The sequence below is a fragment of the Ailuropoda melanoleuca genome, chromosome 1, assembly GCF_002007445.2.
Source record: "Ailuropoda melanoleuca isolate Jingjing chromosome 1, ASM200744v2, whole genome shotgun sequence".
Lineage (NCBI taxonomy): Eukaryota > Metazoa > Chordata > Mammalia > Carnivora > Ursidae > Ailuropoda > Ailuropoda melanoleuca.
Genome location: NC_048218.1, coordinates 182812669 through 182835207, shown reverse-complemented (window position 1 = coordinate 182835207; position 22539 = coordinate 182812669). Strand labels below are relative to the sequence as shown.

The 22539-nt window shown below is 35.6% G+C and overlaps 1 protein-coding gene across 1 annotated transcript in view; it reads right to left on the bottom strand.

Moving 5' to 3' along the window:
• The window catches only part of KCND2 (potassium voltage-gated channel subfamily D member 2), a 494775-nt gene extending 472411 nt beyond the window's left edge, over window positions 1-22364 (bottom strand). Inside the window, exon 1 of the mRNA XM_034671074.1 lies at window positions 20205-22364. Coding sequence (XP_034526965.1) covers window positions 20205-21319 — 1115 coding nt within the window. The 5' untranslated portion in view covers window positions 21320-22364. The remainder of the gene's footprint in view (window positions 1-20204) is intronic.
• Between the last annotated feature and the right edge of the window lie 175 nt (window positions 22365-22539).

Genomic DNA, 22539 nt, shown 5'->3' with positions numbered 1-22539 from the left:
TCAATATAATTACCTCTGAAACAACATATTTATATTAGAAAACAAATACAATATACTCAATAGTAATACTGCATTATTTACCCATTTATGTTGCACATCATTTAAAACTACAATGGGTATAGCAATGTTAAACTATTTGGATAAAAGCAAACACTGATTATGTTTCACCAACAAAAAAAAAAAAATAAGAGAAAAACAACATGTATAGAAATCAGCTCAAAAGTTAGCTTACCTGTATGAGTTTAAATAAAAACGTAAAACAAAATAAATTAAAAATAGAAATTCATACTTAAAGGGAAAAAAAAAAGTGAGCTTACATGCATCCTAGCCCTTCTTTCCTATGTACTAGGACAGCCCTAAAAAGAAGAAGGGAGGCATTGACAGGACAAAAACCATGTTCAAATATCCTGGCAATTTCACGTACTCCACAGACCCTAACCTGACTACAAGAATTGATGGCTGACTTTTGTTCTTTCCAACTCAGGCAAACAACCACTCATTTCAAAGCATTAAAAAGTTCCTCACACATCTGATATCACACAAACACAAATATATTTCTACATTGCATCCAGGCTCTGCAGAGTCAGTCAGTAAGAAGAGCCAGGATTTAAAATCCCAGCTTTGCACAGTACTTATTCTTTCATACTTATATCTTTCCTTCATAGTGCCAAGTATATTTTCTGGCACATAGGAACAGTCAACACATTCAGGTAAATGAAATCTGGATTCTGTGTTTACTTGCTAGGTTTTGTATATGACTGTGCATTTGTTTTTCTGTGTTTCTGGGCATCATATCTGTTTCTGTTAAACAATAGTGTTCTAGTATGTTAGACTATAGGCGGCACCAAATGTACATCAATTTCACAGATTATTAATAAATACCAATCTTCTAGTGATGTGAGAGAGAGTTACAGAGAGCTGTATTATAGTGAGCTAAAGTAATATGTCAGGGATTATTTGGGGGTCTCAAGGGTTAAGACCATAAAAGATTCAAGTGTCACCTAATTCAATCTCTGCTCCATCCACCTGCTAAAATTGTTTCTCCCATTGCATAAATATAACTCAAATTTTTATGTGCTCAGAAAGACATTTGTAATTTATTATGTCATGCATTCCATGGATATTGATCGATCACTTATGAAAGTCAAACCACATAAGAAAAGTAAAAGTACATATGAGAACAAATATAACTGATAAGCAAAGGGATTGTTATTTACGTTACAATGATTACTTTAAATCTATTCGTAACAGAATGTATTAAGATTCAAAAAGTGACAAGTGATCCCAGATTTTCATTCAGTCAACATTCAACAGACATTTTAGTGCCAAAGGAACATACACACTGTGGCCAGAACACGTTCTGCAGTTTTCTGCCACTGAGACTTTGCTTATGGCAGGTAAGGAAACTCTCTTCTATTCCCCACTATGGCTGTCATCACTAATTGGAGATGGTACCCATTACTGGTGACCCTGGACACGCCTGAGAATTTTTCTTATCAGTCACACAGGAAACATCCAAATTCTAACAGAGTTAACACACAAGAAAATATATATATATATGTGTGTGTGTGTGTATATATATATATATTTTTATTTATTTATTTATATTTTCATAGCTTTTAATAATAAGGGATGGTGAGTAATGTGCCAGCTAAATAATATTCTATGTCTAATGGTTTTGCATTAGATTTAGAAATATTCTCTATATGGACATTACTTATACTGATTGTCTATAAAAGCTAAGGGCATAATATTTCCTGTTGGCATAAATCTGGAAATTATTGTCTGAAGCTCACAAGAATGGCCCAGGGTAGATATGTATAGCTGTGAGCCAACAGCATAGGGATGACAGAAATAGCACAGAAATGTAGGGGAATTCTTTTGTAGGTTAAGGAAAATAAATAAGGATTTGGAAAACAGTTTTATAGAGGAATCAATTAGTATATTTAAAAGGTGTCAAAATTCTAGAAATGTATTTCATGTATAATTTTTTTAATGTATGGTGAGCTGAAGACTCCGCACCTGTGGAAATTTTACTTCTGTATGTAGCTACTTGTGTGTCCCAGGATGTGCAGTTGAGAGAGAAGCAGCTAGAAAGTACAGGTGACTCTGAATAACACGAGTTTGAACTATGCAAGTCCACTTACGTGCATATTTTCTTTGATAAATATAGTACTTCAAATGTATTTTCTCTTTCTTATGACTTCCTTAAAAACATTTTTTTCTCTGCCTTACTTTAAGAATATGGTATAAAATATATAGAATATACAAAATATGCATTAATAGATTGTCTATGTTACCAGTAAGGCTTTCAACAATAGGCTACTGGTAGTTAAGTTTTCAGGGAGTCAAAAGGCACCTGCAGATTTTTGACTGCACATGGGGGGCATTAGCACCCCTAAACCCTACACGGTTCAAGGGTCAACTGTATTTTGAGTGATGTTAAGTTCCCAAAATGAATTGGACCTTTAACTCCACAGTAAAAATATTTTAAAAAAATCTTTATTCAGTATCTGTGATCCACAAAGAAATGTTTTAGCCATTGTTATAAAATCTGTGGGGGAGATTTCAACTCAAGTCTGAGGTTCTTTGAAGAGAGAACTTTGCCAGCAGGCATATTGAGGTGCCTTAAACACAAGTGTACAGTTAGGGCATTATAGATCCATGGATTTTTTTTTCCTTATTTGGTTTCTAGAAATACTATAAATAAAAAGAAATACAATGAGAGCGTAGAAACAAATTTTTTTTTTTAATGTATGCCTAGCTCTTCAGTAAAACCAATTCCTCTTACATCAAATAAAATAAAGGTGAGGGGCACCTAGGTGGCTCAGTTGGTTAAGGCTCCGACTCTTGATTTTGGCTCAGGTCATGATCTCACAGTGTAAGATCGAGCCCCAGGTGGGGCTTTGGATTCAGGATGGAGCCTGCTTCAGATTCTCTCTCTCCTTCCCTCACCCCTCCCCAGAGTGTGTGTGGGCACGTGGGTGCGCTCTCTCTCTCTAAAAAAAAAATAAAATGACATGAAATAAAATATAGGTGGAAAAGAATTATAGACCCAATTAAAATGTATCTTGGATTAAAATTAAGTGTTTGTTCTCAATATTCGAGATTCCACTAGCAGGTTTTGGAAGCATGGCTGCGTGCTATTAGGTTGACCTTGATGTCTGACCTAAGGCACAGGAAAGGACAGCAGCCGCTCTTGGCCAATCCCCTGAGCTTTTCTGCAGGAAGAGGACTTACTTATTTTGTGGCTCAAGGCTCAAATCTTTTGTAGAAGCATAAGGTTCTTTTACTGGGATACCTGATCAGGGACATTATTTTTTTGTTGGATCTTTTCTGGTATTCCCCCAGAAGAACTTCATATGTCAAAATTCAGACTTGCTTCTCAGAACATGTCCTGTTGTTTTGGTTCCAGTTTCTTCTGTGAGCTAAAAGTTTGCCCGACTTTTTAATGTTAGTTCCAGCTGTTTGAACTTAAATGTGCTTTTACTAGGGTGCTCTAATTTTGATTTCATGTTTTCCATTTTATTGAGTAATTATTTAGCATATTTTTATTTATGTTTTATCATAGGAATCAAAATATGGTAAAACAAGGAGGGCAGTCAGAAAAAAATAATACTGTTTATGTCTATAGGGGTGGCATCTGCCACAGATTAGGGGCCCAATCAATGTAGACTCTTCCTTGCCCTACTGTAAAAGTCAGATTATCTCCTTACACATTTTTCTCCATTTCCCCCTCCCTCTCCATATATATTCTGCTCAGGAAGGGAAACTTTACAGAAGGTTCGTAAGACTCTCCTTCCTATTTATCTTATTTGGGATAAAACTGCATCATCTACATTATTTTACTTCAAACCAAGATTTCAAATGTCATGTCAGACCTCCTGATCGTAACACTAAGCAACATTTGAGTTTGAGTAAGATTGTATTTATCAGAACTTTTATAATTGAATCATAACTTTTGACCATAGGTTTCCTTTTTTTATGAACCTCGATAACCAGAAATCCTGTTACCACAGCTACTCAGACAGCATCCTCCAAGGCAGGAAGTGAACATCAATCTCTGGCCATGCTAAACTTCAATAGGCCTTTCACAAGGTAGTTCTCTCTGTACCTAGACCTCATGGGAAAAGGCTTATTGCTTACTTCCCTATGTCTACCAGGAAAGAACACAAAGTCATTTTGGACAGGCTAACATCATGAAAAGCCAATTAGAAAGCTCAACATCAAATCAGCCACTCAGTAGATTTTCACGTAAAACCTCCTTTTATGCTCCATTATGATCTAAGAATCCATCAGTAATTTGTTTTCTATCTTTAGATCTTCCACGGTTCAAATCTCTAACATATGATTAAAAATTATCCTCTTTGGAAAGTAAATCCTTTCAAAGCAACTTTCTGTTTATATAGAAGAAAAAAGAGGGGACAAAAAAGGAGAAAAAATATTTACCCAAAGAAAATTTTCATCTCATGAGATTTAGACTATCTTCATGCATGGTGCTGTTTTGCTCCTCATAAGCTCTTCCCTTCTTCTGGGGCTCTGATCCAAGACCCCACGTTCTTTACTTTCTTTTTTTTTTTTTAAGATTTTATTTACTTATTTGACAGAGATAGAGACAGCCAACGACAGAGGGAACACAAGCAGGGGGAGTGGGAGAGGAAGAAGCAGGATCATAGCTGAAGAGCCTGATGTGGGGCTTGATACCAGAATGCCGGGATCACGCCCTGAGCCGAAGGCAGAAGCTTAACTGTTGTGCCACCCAGGCACCCCATGTGCCACCCAGGCGCCCCTCTTTACTTTCATTATGACCAACTGGTCTATTAACTTGGAAAGCTCAACCCACCCATCTCTGACAGTTAAGAAATCAATAACTTTAAAAACTTACAATCCTAAATTCCCCAAAGGAAGCAGCTGTGTCTTTTTTATTCCAGTTGCTCTCCAGAATACTAGTACTAATGGTTATTTGTCCATGAAACCTTATTTCATAGCATAGGATTTTGCAATAAAGAATCAGGTAATCAACTATGTTCAAGATTACTGAATTTCTATGTTTCTCTCTATACACATTCACTAAGTCACCCTGAAAACTATCATTTTAGCTACCTTGTCTGGATCATTGTTTTATATGATTTGTTTTTACCTCATTTCAAAATTCCACCTCAAGGTCAGTAATATTCCAGGATGATAACAGTAGAGATAGGCTCAAGATATATTCTTCCAGATCAGTGGTTCTTAAAATTTGATGTGAGAAGTAAAAATGCAGCCATCATGGTTCCTATCTCCAAAGATTATTTAAATTGTTTTAGGTGAACATCAAGAATATGCATTTTTAGTAAGTGTCCCAGGTGATCCTAATTCTGGTGGCTTTCAGTCTACACAGAGAGAAACATCACTTGGAATTTGCTAAACTCTACATATTAATCTTATAATCTGAAAGTTATATATTTTGATCACATCATTTATATTTCCTATGAAAATACCTTTATATTCTTACAATATTATTTGCTTTGCATAAAAAGGCCAAATCAAAAATAGTTCTAAATATTTTGTGAAACTGTTGGTGCAGACACTGTTCATTATGTTGGTAAATAACCAGCTAATAGGATCCACCTGACCAGATTAACTTAGACTCTACCTCTTCTAAAAAGAAACTCCTCAGAAAGTATGACCTTTTCCCTTCTTAGATAAATAGAGCTGTGAAACATGCTACACTTTCCTTTTTTTCTTTGGCTGCCAGGAAATTCAGAGCTGAATTTATGTTCACTAATGGTTTATTTAACATAATTGTTTTTCCCCTTCATCTTTAATAATTAGCACTTGTTTATCTAATCTTTTGGTTCGTTTGACAGCAAATTGTTTCAAATCCTCTTTGAAAATTGGCATAGTTAAAAAAATAATAAAGGAATGATTGAGCATATAATTCCAAAACAAGTTTGCCAAGGACATAAAAGTTTTTGTAATTTGGTAACCCAAATTCATTAACTGTTGAATTTTCAACAACAAAAAGTTTTATAGGATGACTCAAAATTCCCGTTTCTAAACAGGAAATACCTCTTGACTTAAGGTGTGTCTTCCATCAGTATCTCTTCGTTTTCAAGGATCATTTCCTGCCTAATTGTCTATTGGCTGACCCACTACAGACTTTTTTCCCTTCTAATCCTAGTTTATTTCCTTATTTCTTTCCTTCCCTTCCTCCTTCCTTCCTTCTCTCCTCCCTCCCTCCCTTCCTTTCCTTCCTTCCTTCCTCCCTTGCCTTCCTTCCTCCCTCCCTTTCTTCCTTCCTCTCTCCCTTCCTTTCTTTCTTCCTTCCTTCCTAGTTATAAATACTTAATGTCTACAATTTGATGAGTTTGGGGATAAGTATACACCCACGAAACCATCACCACCATCAAGACCACAGACATATTCATCACCTCCCAAAGTTTCCTCCTGCTCCCTTACTACTTTTTTCTTATGCAAAAAATATGTACTATATTTAATATTATCATATATTTAATAATAATCATAATGTAATAATAATCCCTCATGCAGCACCTCTGTAGAAGGTAATGTTCTAAGAACTTTACATATTTGCATTTAATTTCCATAAAAGCCCTATGCGGCAGCTATTGTTAACCTATTTTACAAATGCGGAATCTTAGGTAAACAGAATTTAAGTAACTTGACCAACATCACTGAGCTGGTATTTAAATCCAGGCCATTTCTAATACATTACCCTCTATACTTAAGACCTTTTTGAGGAAGTCTTCCAAAGGGTTATTGTAGGAAAAGAGATCTAATTTTAAATAACATCTGGTAAGATTTTTACATAGAAAAAATATGAAGAGAAAGGCCTCAAATGTCGCAGAGAGTCCTTTTTTTAACATAAGTTCTGTAGGCTAATGGGAAAAAAATACAAAAGGTACAATATGAAATACAAAATTGTTCTTCCTCTACTTCTTAAAAGTATTATCGTCACTAGTTCATTTTGTGTCCTCCTAGGAAAGTAACAGGAGAGAATATGTGTATATCAACTTATGCACATGTATATGATACTAATTTACATATTTATATATTTTGTACTGATGTCTATGTNAGGTACAATATGAAATACAAAATTGTTCTTCCTCTACTTCTTAAAAGTATTATCGTCAATAGTTCATTTTGTGTCCTCCTAGGAAAGTAACAGGAGAGAATACGTGTATATCAACTTATGCACATGTATATGATACTAATTTACATATTTATATATTTTGTACTGATGTCTATGTGTTTGTGTTTTTTAAAAATGTATCTGAGTATACATTAACACATATTTTAGTAATATTTAAAATAACAGATATAGAGGGGTGCCTGGGTGGGCTCAGTTGGTTAAGCATCTGCCTTCGGCTCCGGTCAGGATCCCAGGGTCCTAGGATGGGAGCACCCTACATTGGGCTCTCTGCTCAGCGGGGAGCCTGCGTCTCCCTCTACCTGCTGCTCCCCCTGCTTGTGCTCTCTCTGTCAAATAAATAAAATCTTTAAATAAATCAATAACTGATATAGATTCAGAAACTGGACACTGTATAATGTGGAGATTTATTCCTCTTTATGAGGAGATGGAAGTAAAAGTAATGTGAATAGTCTAAAGTGACTTAATTTATTCAATTTGGCTTCAAATAGTATATTTCAGAACACATCGCTAAGATTTCCTACTTGACTGAAAAAACAAAACCCTTTAATTCTGAAATAAATAACCTTACTTTTCATTTAGGTGATTATGAAGACATTTGGACTCTTCACATGAAAATAATAAAGTTCTCTGTGAAATCAATAGGCACTTTACCTTTTACTACTCTAAAACCATGCTAATCCTGAATAAAAAGTGACTTATTCCATAAAGAAGAGTTTATAGCCATTTTGTAAATTATATTCTTTTTTTATAAGAATATTTACTGTTATCTTTTGAGATTTTGTATCAAATTCATGTGATTTTTAAAGCCAAAAGCACAAATGCTATATTTAAAAAAAGACAACAGATCAACACATATAAATTATAAGTTAATTATGCTTTTCAAAACACTTGCCTTTTATTGCAAACATTAAAAAAATGCATGGTCATCCATGAAAAACTGGAAATAATATTCATTTTAATTTTCCATAATTAAGAATTTCCTGAAATGGAGGTAATTTCCTCTTGACATTTATTCATATATCCTGTTTCACAGTAATGTATCTCCTTCTAAATGTCTCTAAGGTGCCTTGACATTAGCGCAGGTTTTTCTAACTGCAGTAATGTGATAAATTAAATAACAGGAATGAAGAAGATGTGAATAGTTTCTTGGTTGTACATGTTTGTAGAAAATTACACATAACATTTTATAAAATACTAGAAAGTGTCAGAAAATCAACTGAGTATTATTTTCAATCCTCCTTAATTTCATATGAATGAGTAAACCAAAGCTTTGCAAGATATTGTCGTGTTTGATGTTTTCATATTATTGGACTTGAGTTCAAACACAAAGTTGAAGTTAACAAAATATTTCACAATGTGAAAATATAATACAGTGTTTACAAGAGTAAATCTTTTCAGATTGAAAGAAAAAGAAAAATTCAACTACAAGTCATGGAGTTAAACATAATGCAAGTTAGGATTACTACAATTATATTACCTGCTCATTTCAAAAAGACCAAGGTAAAAACAATGCCAATAAAAAAAAATTCTTAATTTCTTCATAGTAACTGACATCTAACCATATGCACTTCCTCTTCCCATTACATCACACTGACTCACAGAAATCATCTTTTCTGAATTTTTATTTATTAATTTGTGGCTAGCAGAAGTATCAATTGATGCAGCAACTTTGGAAAAATTTGGCTTCATCCCCCAAAGTTAAGCATTCATACCTATAACCCACCAATTTCACTCCCGGTTATATTCATAAGAAAAACATCTGCACATGCCAACAATTTGCATATCAGCACTCGTCAAAAAAAAAAAACTAGAACTAACCTGAAAGGCACTAAAGAGAGAGGTGCTGAATAAACTGTGGAATAACCATATAATGGAATATTCTATAGTAGCAAAAAATTAATTATAATGTATAGCAACAATATGGATGAACCCTGGTGATATATTATATGCAAGAGCCCAAAAGACTGTGTGCAACATGATAACCTTTCATAAAGTTAACAAAATCTCCCAGTTAAAAATATAGTTTTGAGAACGATAAATACAGAATACAGGATGATGGTTATCTCCAACAGAGAAAGACAGTGGGACATAATGGGAAAAAGAGGTGCTAATGTTTAGAGGTAGGTTAATAGGTTAATACCAATGATATAGCTTTAGTTTGGGGGTAGGCTCTCACCTGTGCATATTATGTTTGCATATCACAGTAAAATTTAGTAAACAAAATGATAAAGAGGGCTATGAATGAATTAATGATAGAAGTGTGTCATGAAAAAGGATGATTATTTAAATTCTGTGTATCTGGAGTAAAGCAAAAGCAATGCATCTTGGCTTAGCTCTTCAAGGGTATAGTATCAAAGGCTTAGCTCTTTTACACATATTCTATTGAAATGCAAGGTCCTCTTATAATTTATCAATTAGGCTTCATCTTGAAGATTTCTCCCAAAGTACCAGAAGTATCTGCTTACTGTCTAATTTTTCAGAATATCAACTTTTTTAAAAATTCAAGGGAATTAAAGACGGAGTTGTTTTCTCTTTAGTAATTCCAGGGATTAAAACAACATTTTTACATGTTTTTCAAAGTGGAAATGTACTATAGAAACAAGCTTGAGGTGATCTCCTCAAAACATATTAATTGTTACGGCATTTAATTGAAAAATATTTTAAAATATTAATTCATTTGAACCTTCACATGTCTCTTCACTTAATGAAGAAAACATAACATGATTTTTCTGGGGCAAATTATGAATGCATCTGATATTCTAAAATTTGAATTCTATTTTTCAGACCAAAGCAAGTCAAACAAACGATCTGACACTGATTTCATGGCCTGCTTTCAACACTGCTGATATTAAAATTAACAAAATCATAACTTTAGATAATTGTCTAAAATTCAGAGTTGAAACTTCAATTTAATAATTAATTCCTTTAATTTCAAAAAGATTTAACAAGTAGCAGATGACCAAGGGAAGAATGACAAGATGAGACTTATTGCATGAATTCGTTTATCTATATTACTAGTCCATTGTTTTATATATATATAATTTATTGTATAATGGGGGAATATATATATACACACACACACATATATATATAACTTTTTATCAAATGGGAGGCTATGAACTAGTTATAACATGTACACTACCTGCTTTTATTGCTCTGCTTTGTTTGTAATATTTTAACGATGAAAATAGGTTATACAATTAAGAAATATGGAGGAAAAAAAGACTTCCAGTGAATTGTGCCCTAAAAAGCATTAGACTTCAAAAGATCCCCCAGAAATCAAACTTACATACCTCCACTAACTAGCTTTGTGATTTTGTTTCCTAGTTTTTTCAAGTATAAACTGAGAAGTTTCCACAAGATGATTTCTAAAGATCCCTGCAAATCAAAATTCCATGATTTTAATACCTTTAGACTGAAGCAGAAAACCAAACATTTGTGAGAGTCCATAAGATACATTTTTTTTTCCTGATCCTATAGTGTCCAATGTGCATTACTAGGTTGATCTCAGTTAAGAAGAATACAAATACATGTGTTTATTTTCATTCCCAAACACCATATTTGGTAAGAACTAGAAATGTAAGTTCCACAGTATGATCTAAAACAATATGCATAAGGATTTTCTTTTTCCAAAAAGTATTAACATGGTATAGGGTTACATAGTTTCAATTTCTGCATCAAGATGAAAAGAAACCAGTTCCCAGTTCAAAATAAAGAAAGGTCAGTAATTATCACAATGTAATTGTCATGATCAATTTCACATGCAAAGGACAGGAAACACTAGGACTTTTTTCTTTGTGATGACCTTCATGAACCCTAACTTATATCATCAGAAATCAAGTCTCTAGACAGAAGTACTGGGTAGGATGCAGAATTATCTGAAGGACAGATGTTCTAATGGAAACAGAATGCCAAAGTGAGATGCCACGCTGACTTCCCTTAGAGTCAGGAACTATTTTCACAAGTTGCTCATCTGAGAGACACACACACTTTTTTTTTTTTTTTAATGTTGTTGATCCAGTTCTTGTTCTTCCAAACCCAAGTGCTCTCCAATTATACAGTCATGTTTATGTTTTACTCTCCAGCATGGTGATTCTTACCAAAGCTATGCCTCTTTAAGTTTTCATTACATATACACATCTGCTACATGCATGGTTCCAATTTAATTTGGGTTTAAAAATACATATCCTCTGGCATTTTTCAAGACATGTAAACCTTTTTTTCTTTCAAACTCACAGAAACAATCAAACACCTAAAGAGGGATACATATACCTACTGCAAAGTGAGGGGAAAAAAAGGAATGAAAATTCTTTAAGTAGAATCCAAAGGTATATATGACATTCTTGAGCATGAACATTAGAACTGACAACTGTAAGTCTGCAAATCTATATTCAAAATAAATAATAATCCGCAGTCATTTCCCAGATAGCTCCATATCTATTGAGAAACACTTTTGTCTTTTCAGCTAACGTGTGGAATTCATTTTCTCATTTGAACTAGTTTTATTTTTGTCAGTTGGGAATACTTTAATCATGCATTCTTATAAAATACTCCATTTTTCTGGAAAATCTCATGAATAACTGGATATAAATTTCAAGTTAAGGTAGGTATAATGAATCTAACAAAGGATGAGGATTTATACACGGTAAAGAAATTAATGTTAAAATGACCATTTAAAAAAATGTTAAATGTTCCAGAGCTTGTGCTCATTTTAATACAAAAATCATATCTTATCTTTACCATGCTCATAATTCTCAAATGTGTCCCCATTATGTCTTGAATAAAACCAGGAGTCTTTACTATGGTCTACAATGTCCCACATCATCTGGTCCCTACTACCTTTCAGATAGCATTTGCTACAAAGCCCCTCCCTCTCTTTGCTTTAGTTACAGTGGCCTTAGGTGGAATACACCAAGCCTCCCCTCACCTTGAAGCTTTCTCTCTCTTCATCTAAAGCTCTTTATCCACATATTCACAGAACTCACTTCATACCTTCAGTTAGCCAACAGCTCCAATATTCCCACTGGAAAGGTCTTGTCTGTCTCCTACCCAAAACAACACACTCTTACTCTGTTTATTTTGTTGGTAGCACCCACTGCTACTTGGAATTACATATTTATGTGGTTTTCTTTCTGCCTCTGCCAGTAGAATACATGGTTCTTAAGGTCAGGAAATTGGCAGTTATGTTTTCTGCTGTGGTCAATGACAGGTAGTAAGTGATCAACAAAAGCCTGTTAAATTGAAATGAACTCTATGAGTCACATTTTGGTTTGCTGAGAGTATATGCTACTGGTAAAACTATAGGTTTCCAAAAGCACTATTATTGTTATCCTTAAAAGTGAAGAAAATGAGGACAACAGAAGAATCAGGCCCACAGGAGAGCAAAAAAGACAAGAACTTTCACTTTTAGAACAAAACCTTCCCATTCTATTTGACATTATTTCAACTGTCATCCTACTCTTTCAATGTTATTCTTTCTCATTACTAACTTCTGATAATTCACTCTCTATTCTCCCCACACTTTTTATAATTCAGATCTTCTTTACATAACAGACATGTCAAAATTCCCAAAGCAAAGTGCACGGCACCATGTCAGAATATGTATCTACATGTATGTTTACATTTTGTATACCTGCCTTTTAATCACTTCAAATAGGAACTTCTTTCTGATAGACTACATTTATCTTATGTGTCATTTATAGACAACAGTTCATTCACTATTTTTAAACAATTCCATTTGATGCATAAATGAGTGGGCCTGGATAAAGAAAAAAGTGCCAGCTCTTGTTTACTGGGGAACTGAGGCTGAAAGACAAGGCAGAACATTTCTGTGCTGATTCGGGCTTGCATTATAAGATATCTGCATATGTTTCCCAGAGACATCTGCAATTTACCAGCCTTCACCAGGAAGAAAACTGATTAAGGAAATAGCCTTTGGCAGCCATTAATTCTAACTTTTGAAGAAAATTAGTTACAGATCAAAGAGTGGAGGAGTCTCATAGCTCTCCCAAATCTGAAAAGGGTAGACTGTAGTACAAAGACAAAATACTCAAATAATAAATTCCAGTTTTTCCTAACACTGAACCTAGTGAAAGATTAGATAAGTAAATTATTGCTGATGTTGAGATGGCACTGCTCCACAGCTAAGGAGCTCTCCTTGCTGTGCAGGTATCACTTCGTACCATGGTCTGCAAAGCTTTAATACAGATTTTTCTACATTTAGGCACTGAACTAGCAGGTAAAAAGTCCCCCAAAAGGTATAGACCCATACCTCAAAAGCCTTTCAATCTAGTTAGGAAGGCAAGAAGTAAAACCATAACATATATAAATTATCACTTACTAATGTCAAGTAAAATCCTAACTATAGAGGATGTAGGCATGGGAGGTCGAGAAGGNGGGAGGTCCAGAAGGCTTTGTGGAGAAGATCACAGCTGGGAGTCTGGTTCAAAAAGGAGGAAACTTCAGCGTAATATGCAAATGGATCTACTAAAGCAAAGGACAGTCTCAATGTGCACAGAAATGTAGAGATGGTTTTGCACCCCTGGGTTTCTTTTCAATACCAGACCATATCCCAGACTGTCAAATCTAGCTACTACAGCCAATGGGACAGCAATAGTCATAATACAAATATATATACTTATATATATTTAAATATATATAAATAATATATAAATATATACAAATTACATATATTTAAATATATAAAACTATACAGGATACGTATAAATATACATATACTACATATATAAAACTACGTGGTATATACTATATATATATGGGTGTGTGTATATATATATAGTGCTCAGAAAACAGTACAAGACAGATGAAGAGTTGGGGGGAAAAAAGTAAAATCATCATTATAGCTCTGAAGGATAAATAATATTTCCTTTTTGGTGAATATTCTTTCCACCATTCCTGTTCTTTCAATGAAAGAGAAGTTAAACTGTATCATTTCAACAACTCATAGGCCAACTCTTTTTTAGGTAATTCAAGGAAAATGATTGATTTATTTTTCTTCTTCATCAAGCCAGGTAAAATACTTACCACCATATAGTTTGCTTCCAAATGGCCTAACAGTTCACTGAATAAGAACACATGCTTTTATTATGTCAGTTGGGCACCATCGGGCTAAACCCCAGTACTGTGTCAGTAAATGCAGAGCTAGCAGTGATACGAGAAATGTGGTGGAGTCACAAAGAGCAGAACTAGAAGAGAAATGCATTATGTTAATAAAATAAAGAAGAGAATGTATTCCTTTTCTTATCTCTGTAGTATCAGCAGTAACCCCCAGTTAGTTATTACTACATATTCCTAGATAATGTGTTAAGGTCTTCAGGAAAAAAAAATGAGTAAAAAAATGAAACAAAAAAATGCTGCTGCTGTTTAATTATGTCACTATCAGTAAGCCCCCCAAAAGTCTTGCATGTGTAAAATGATGGATTTTAAATAACGGTCAAGTTTCTTTCCACCAGGAATTCAGAAATTAGGTAATAGGAAATATGAAGTTCATTAACTTATTGTCAAAGATGAATATAGTTGGGAGGAAAGTTTACACAAATATAACATACATGGTATCAGAATTAAATGAAGTAACTATACAAATAAAATAAGATCAAGTTAACCTGTAGTCTAAAGGGAAATCTTGAAAAGAAAAAAATACATATATATATAGACACACACACACATATATACACACATATATACACATATATATATCATAACAGACCCACTGAAAATTAGAAAACAGCCCTACTCTAGTGTGCTGTGCTGACAGAACACAAATTATCTCTTCCTGACATACCTCTTCTTGGCAACCAAGTAAATACTTGTAAAAATTTTAAAAAAAGGAAAACGCTAGGTAAATACAAACTTTTAAAAAATACGTACGTATGTCATGTCATATACTACTTATATTCAAAAGATGACTAAAACAAAATAAAGACAGTTAAGATTTGGTTACCAGTTATGCATATCACATTTCTTCACATTTCAATAAAAGTTCATTGTCAACTCCCAACAATTAACATGCTCTATGAAGAATTTTATAAAAATATGCATCATAGTCTGCGGGGAGCCTAGGTAGTTCGATCAGTTAAGCATCTGACTCTTGATTTCTGCTCAGGTCGTGATCTCAGGGTTGTGAGATCCAGCCCCTAGTCAGGCTCTGCACTGAGCATGGAGCCTGCCTGAGATTTTCGCTTCCCTCTCCTCTGCCCCTCCCTGCCCCATTGTATTGCGTGCACTCTTAAAAAAAATAGTAATAATAATACACAGACACTATGACATAGTATGCAAAAATAAAAATGGGTGTTACCTATAGCATGATTGCTCATCTGCAAGATACATTTGGTACTTCCCATCTTATAAAGATGTATTTGATTAACATGCTAGCAATATTTATGTGCAGATGCTGATGCATGGGAAAGTAATTCTACCCATTTTGAGTAATAACTGGGTAAACCAAAAGTTTCTATGTAAATGATTTTGCAAGATTACTCCCAACATTCCCCGAAGCTATGTAGTCAGAATAGTGATTGATAGCACGAAAACATTTAAGAGTTCATTCTTCTTTTTAATAATATATATTTAACAACATATGTGTTATGTAACATATATATTATATATTAAAATACATATAGCAAGCAACATATTTAATATATTTATGTTGTATATGAGATAGATAGCATATTTGTATGTACATAAAATAAAACATATGTGATATATATGCGACATATTTTTATATATAATCCTTCTCCAATCATGGCACTCTAAAAAGAGGACACACTGATACTGACACATTGTTAGGAAAACTGAGATGAAAAACTATTCTGTGTTTTTGTTTCTTAAAATAGCAATTTATCAAACCTATTAAAATTGAAAAATCACAGAGCTAGTTTTTCAGAATCTTATAAATGGACAATTACACTGAGTTTTCTGAGAGCACAGATGTTATTCTATTATATTTGTTTTAGCACACTAGAGATGAAGTTTTTTCCTAGATTCGTTTAGAAATCAGAATATAATTTATGTGGTTAAAATCATAAAGTTGCATTTTATTTTATTATTTTTTAAAGATTTTATTTATTTATTAGACAGAGAGAGAGAGCACAGCAGGGGGAGCAGCAGGCAGAGGGAGAGAGAGAAGCCGGCTTTCCACTGAGCGGGGAGCCCGATGCAGGGCTCGATCCCAGGACCCTGAGATCATGACCTGAGCCGAAGTCAGAGGCTTAACCGACTGAGCCACCCAGGTGCCCCATAAAGTTGCATTTTAAACATAAACTTTTCAGAAATGCCACATAGTAGCTTTCTTTCCCATACTAAAAACTTTGATAAAAAACAACTGTTTTAAAATTAATGAAGTGGTGGACCACAGAAATTATACTTCTTAAGTACTTAAGTTTTATGTTATGAGTAATACAACCTCTGTTTTTAAAACAGGTCTAAATGGTTAGTAATTGTGACCAAAAACGCACATGTTGCCTAGCATACAAGTTCCTCAAATCATTTAACGTGCCACCTGGTACTGCTTCTAACTCACAAGTCATGAACCTGAGGTACAACGGTAAACGTTAAATATTTTTTACAAAATCATTTTTGATTATTGATAAACATTTGAAAGCTTCCTAAATTTGGTACCATTTGAGTACTACCGCCTGAATGAAAAATAACAACTGGATGCTATGTGCCAAAGGTCATTAAGACAAAAGAGGAATTACAGGTTCTCTTCCTCCCAAGGCTGTTAAAGGAAGCAATTAAGAGTTTACATTATGGAAAGGAGCAAGGTGGGGGAGTAAAAGGGTACCAAAGGCCAGTGAAGGTCAATAAATATGCAGAGAAGGACAAAATGAAATGGAAGAACAGATATATATCGCTACTCAATCTAATCACCGTTCTAAAAAATCTTTCACTGATTTTTTTAAAATTGTGCTTTTAATGTTTTTCTTACTTTAACAGGAAATGGGTAGACTTTTAAATTATACTTCAAAGCATTGCTTTTACTGGCAAATTAAATAATTAGTTATATAACAAGCATGGTTAAGTTATAGTATAGTAATATGTTTGAGATTTCAGGGAGCACAAAAATGATTAGGTGAATACACAATAGTTCTAAGATAGACCCGTTCATTTCTTTAGACCAAAACCCAACTGAACATTGTTTAAAAGGAACTAAGAGGTAGATAATTCTGCCAGTCCTGAATTACAAAGCTTTTGCCTTTTTTCTCATGTAGACAATGTTTATATGAGCTAGATTTTTGATAACCACTATTTAGGATTTCATTTTCACTTCTATTATCATTCATTGATGAATATTAGCTCTATTAAAAATAACAGCCAAATAAAAAGGGCTCAGAAAGTGTAATGGGAAATTCTTGGTCATCTAGCAGACACAGCCTGATATTAACTCAAACTACTGCATACTTTCCAGAAAGTTTATAGCTGACACTCCAGCTTGTAGGTATAAAACCACAGTGAAAAAATAAATTCAGGTAATGGCTTTTGTTGAATATTTTCTGTTCTTAAATAAAGCTGTTGAGTCACAATGCAACCAAAGGCACCAAAAAGGCAGGATTTAAAAAACAAAAAACAAAAAACTATTTCCCTAGGAAAATAAAATACATTGCAACTATATTTTGATGAGGAACTGAAGATGCCTTTCTAAGAAACTTCGCTATATTATAAAGCATATACTTCCTTAAATGTTCATAGGCATTTTTCAATAAATGGATTGTATTTTGATTGCATCAACATTTCTACATCTTAAAAGTATGATTGCTTTTAGTCATTAATTAGCTTAATTTCCTGAAAATTAAAATTTTCAACTTCAGTGAAACTTAAGTCTTAAAAGTAACTCCCAAGTTTTGAGAAAGTGTATATACTTAATTCTTCTAATCTACTTACATACAGAACATGTGAACTAAATCCGTTTTATAGATTTGACCTGGGAATTATGATTCACTTTTTAAAATCATTTCAAAAAGTAGATGCTTATAAGTATTTTATTTATACAGTAAAAAAATCATTAATAGCTAACACTTCCTCTTTTTCCTCCTGAAAGCAAAAAACAACTTAAAAAATAGAAAAAAAAAATTAAAGTCATTTCAGGAAACAAATCTTAAAATAATCATAAGTTCTCATGTCTAGAATAGAACTTCTGGCCAGATGAAATTACTATCTCATCAACATTCATTACAATAATACCAATATTCATATACACAGTATATGGTATTAAATGATTAATAAAATTTAATTAAAATGATTCACTGATACTTCATGAAAAACACTACCACAGACACCAAATTTTAAAGAATATATATTTCCTTTAAACGTTTCTTTCATTCCTCTGAAAACAGAGTTCTCTTTTTATTCATATGTATTTCTGATTTGAAATCCTGATAGTGATTTGCACTATCCAATTGTCCCTAACAAAGATTTCAAATGACAAAAGGACAAGACAACCAAAGCCACACACATATATAAAATTCTCTTTGATAAGAACTAAGCACCTATACTACACCTTCAAAATTTGTCACAAAACTACCAACTGGATAAAAAGGACATACGAGCAGTAGGATACGAATTTTCACTAATTTTTTTTTTTTAATGCACCAGTAGGTCTTAAAAAAATACACGGAACTAGATCAAAATCACAAGTAGTGTACTTTAGTTTAGCATAATTAACTTAGCAAAAATTCTTCACATATGAAATATTCCATTAGTTGGCCATATGACAATATGAGAATCTCTGTTCAACACAATATGGCTAATACAACTAAGTTGACTTCAACTACATTGTCATTTAAAGAAGACAATTAAATTAACCAGAAACAAAACATTAAAAAGCAGCCTTGGGAATAACTTTTTCCTACAGCCATTACCAAACCATTACTGAACCGATTATGCAAGAAAAGCAGCATAAAGCTGATGAAAGGGCACTAACATCACTACTTGGCTTACCTAAGAACTCATAAAAGTAAAAAGCTCTAACCATTTTATTTTATTAGATCCTATAATATATAAATTGTGTTACTTTTCTGCAGTTTGATTAACACTAATCATTTCATACTTTCCCTTTTTTCTACCATTTTAAAAAAAATCTTAATTCTAGCTTCATATTTATCTTTTGGAAAAAACATTCATTTGGGATATGTCCCTTCGGTTGCAAAACACCATTACCCCCAAATAGAAGAACACACAGAAGAATTCTAGAAGGAAATTAGAATGCGCAAAATTCTATAATTGGCCCACCGGTGACCATCAGTCTCACCAGATACCACTCTATCTTCTATACGTATTTAATGGTCACGGGCCCATTGCCTGATGGGATCTGTAGTTTCTAAAAAAAAAAAAAACCTGTGTGAGTGATAGTCACTGACTTTTTTTTTTTGAAACTATGAACCTATAGTCTTAAATATTTTGCAAATATCATTCTACTTCATTTTGTCGAGTTGATCAGTTTCAGCCCTGATATTCTAAAACTGTGTAACCTATCAGCCACAATGAAAATGTATATAGGGGAATATGTACATATATATTATAAAATCCTTGGATAATGGTATCTATAATCCGTGTTTTATAATGTTGTAAAATAAGAATTATGGTTCTTAGTGAAAAAATGAATGCCAAAAGTATCTATCTATATGAAAATAATACTTCAAATATATATGAAAAGTTTTTATGTGAATACACTGGAACACTTTCTAAGCATCTCAATATATATTACACATATTCACACCTTTATTTGGGCACCAATTTTGTGTTTTTCATTATCATTTCTTTATGTATTGATATATATAATATTATCTTTCCCATAGTCAGGAATTCTAAAATTTCTTTGTGTATTTATCACTTTCAGGCACCAATAGTCAACACTTACCAGCAAATCCCCTAAGTACTTCAATTGCCATATCATACCCATTTCACAGAGAGTTACTCAAAACATTTAGATAATGCTTTCCTAAACCCATTTAGTAGTGAATTATATAACCTTACTGGGTCCACCATCACCTCACATCCATTCAACCTCCATCCCATTTCCCTTGATGGCACCTACCCTAGTGTAGTCATGGTGACGATCGTATACCAGAAGGCAGCAGGGATGCTGGTGAACTTGCTGGCTGAAGACCCCTTCTCTGCGTAGAACATGACTGTAGCAAAAATGATGATAGCCATGGTGAGCGAGAAGAGCAAGAAGCCCAATTCTGAGGCACAACTCTTCAGTGTGTACCCCAGGATGCGCAGGCCTTGAGAGTGGCGGGAAAACTTAAAGATCCGGAAGACCCGGAAGACTCGGAGCGTGACAAAGGCTCCGCTGACATCCTCATTGTCTGTCATCACCAGCCCAATGTAATAAGGCAGGATGGCCACCACGTCGATGATACTCATGACACTTCGCACAAAACGGTAACGACTAGGTGCCGCAGCCAGGCGAAGCAAGTACTCAACTGTGAAGATCATGACGCAGGCTGTATCCAAGCAAAAGAAGGCCACTGCATACCGCTCCCCACAAGGCAGTTCTTTAATGTGCCCTGGGCTAGACCCGCATGGCACTGTTTCTACCACATTCGCGATGACTGAGACAGCAATGAAGAAACCTGTAACATAGTAGAACACCAGGGCCATTGTGCTGGTGTGCGGGTTCTCAAATGCCCGCCAGACCCTCTGCCTAGCAGTCATAGTGGGCAGCGTGCTCTCTCCGGTGTTGTCAGTATCTGCGTCGTCCTGCAGACGCTCCGCGTTCTCTCGCCTGCGGTCCTTGTACTCCTCATAACAGCAGTCGCCAATAATCTCTGGGATGAGGCCAAAGAAGGCCAATTCTTCATCATAAGCAGAGATGCACTCATGGCGAGGATAGTGGAGCTTCCCGGTGCGGTAGAAATTCAAAATATGGCGGAAGATGTCTGGGTCACGGTCAAAAAAATACTGCTGAGTTTCCGGATGGTAGAAAAAGTCCCTCTCAGAACTGCCCAGCAGAGTGTCTGGATAGCGTTCCAGGGTGTCCTGCCATGTCTGGAAACGTGTGCCACTCACATTGAGCACAATCAGAGCATCTTGAGTCCTTTTTCTCTCCTGCCTTGGGGGAGCTGGCATGGGCCCCGAGGCCACAGGCATCCACCCAATGGCTGCTGCCCTGGCAAAGGGCAGCCACGCTGCTACACCCGCCGCCATGGTTCCTTGAAGTAGAGGCAAGGAGGGTAATCGGGCCTCTACAATGGGGCAAAGTAGCCACAATCACTCACTTCCTCCCGTCAAACAAAATACCACTGAGAAACGTGGTCCGGAAGTATCACTCCTATTCCAAGGTAGGGCTCCTGGTGAACTCACAGTTCTCAGAAGGGCAAGTTTCCCTCAAACACAGGAATTTGTAGTAGTAAGAAAAAGAAAATACAATGTCCTAACAATCACGCCCAGCAGAACCTAACCAAACCTCTTCCAGCAGTTGAACCAGGCCACTCCTGGCACAAAGAAGTACACAGGTGCTTCTAAATGCAGCAATTTCTTCAAACAGGTGTCTGATTTCTCCCCTGACAGAGTCTGGATAATGTAGTGACCCTACAGTACGCGTCGTGTAGGATAGAGAAAACGAAGGGCAGTCACTCAGTGATATTCTTTTGATTAATTAGAGAACCCTTCCACCTTCCCTTTTAGCTCTTTGAAACCTTCCCTTTCCAAGTGGCCCTTCCCGCCAAAGGAGTCTCAGAAAGGCGACCTGTTGTAGCTTCGGAGATGCGGTCACAGCAGCTGCCCCATGTCTCTTTGGGAGTCCGGTCGCCGCCTCTACTCTTTGGGCCGAATTTGCAGAGATGGAGGTGCTGTGCGGTGGGCACGGTGGGGGGCGTTAATACAGATCCTCCTCCCCCACGTCTCCAAGCACCCCTTGTGTCTGCCAAAAGCGTTTGCCCAATCGCCCCTTCACTCTCTTTTCAAGTTCAGCTCAGGTGCAGTGTGACAGTTACAGAACCCGGGAGCTGGCAGCCGCCGCCGGCGCGGCGGCAGCAGCAACTGCCTCCGTGCAGAACGCGCCTCGCTCGCGGTACATACCTGGCAAAGTGCGCGCCGGGGCTGAGTTGCATAGAGACTTTCTCCTCGCCGTGCACCCGGAAAGGGAAGAGCAGAGAGAGCAGCTCCCGAGCAACCGAATCCGATGCGCCCAGAGAGCATAAATAAAGCTCAAGCGAGCTCTTCTTCCCCTTCCCCTTCCCCCATCCCTCTGTGCCTCCCTCCTCCTTTTCACCTTCCAAAAGCCAGGCGCAGGCGAGCCGAGCAGCAGCAACAAGTTCAAAAGGTGCGGGGGAGGCGAGAACGGAGGGGACTCGCTCCTGCCAACTTACTGCGCCGCCGCTGTCGCCGGGGCCCGAGCCGGGCGGTGCGGGGCCTGCCGGGCTGCG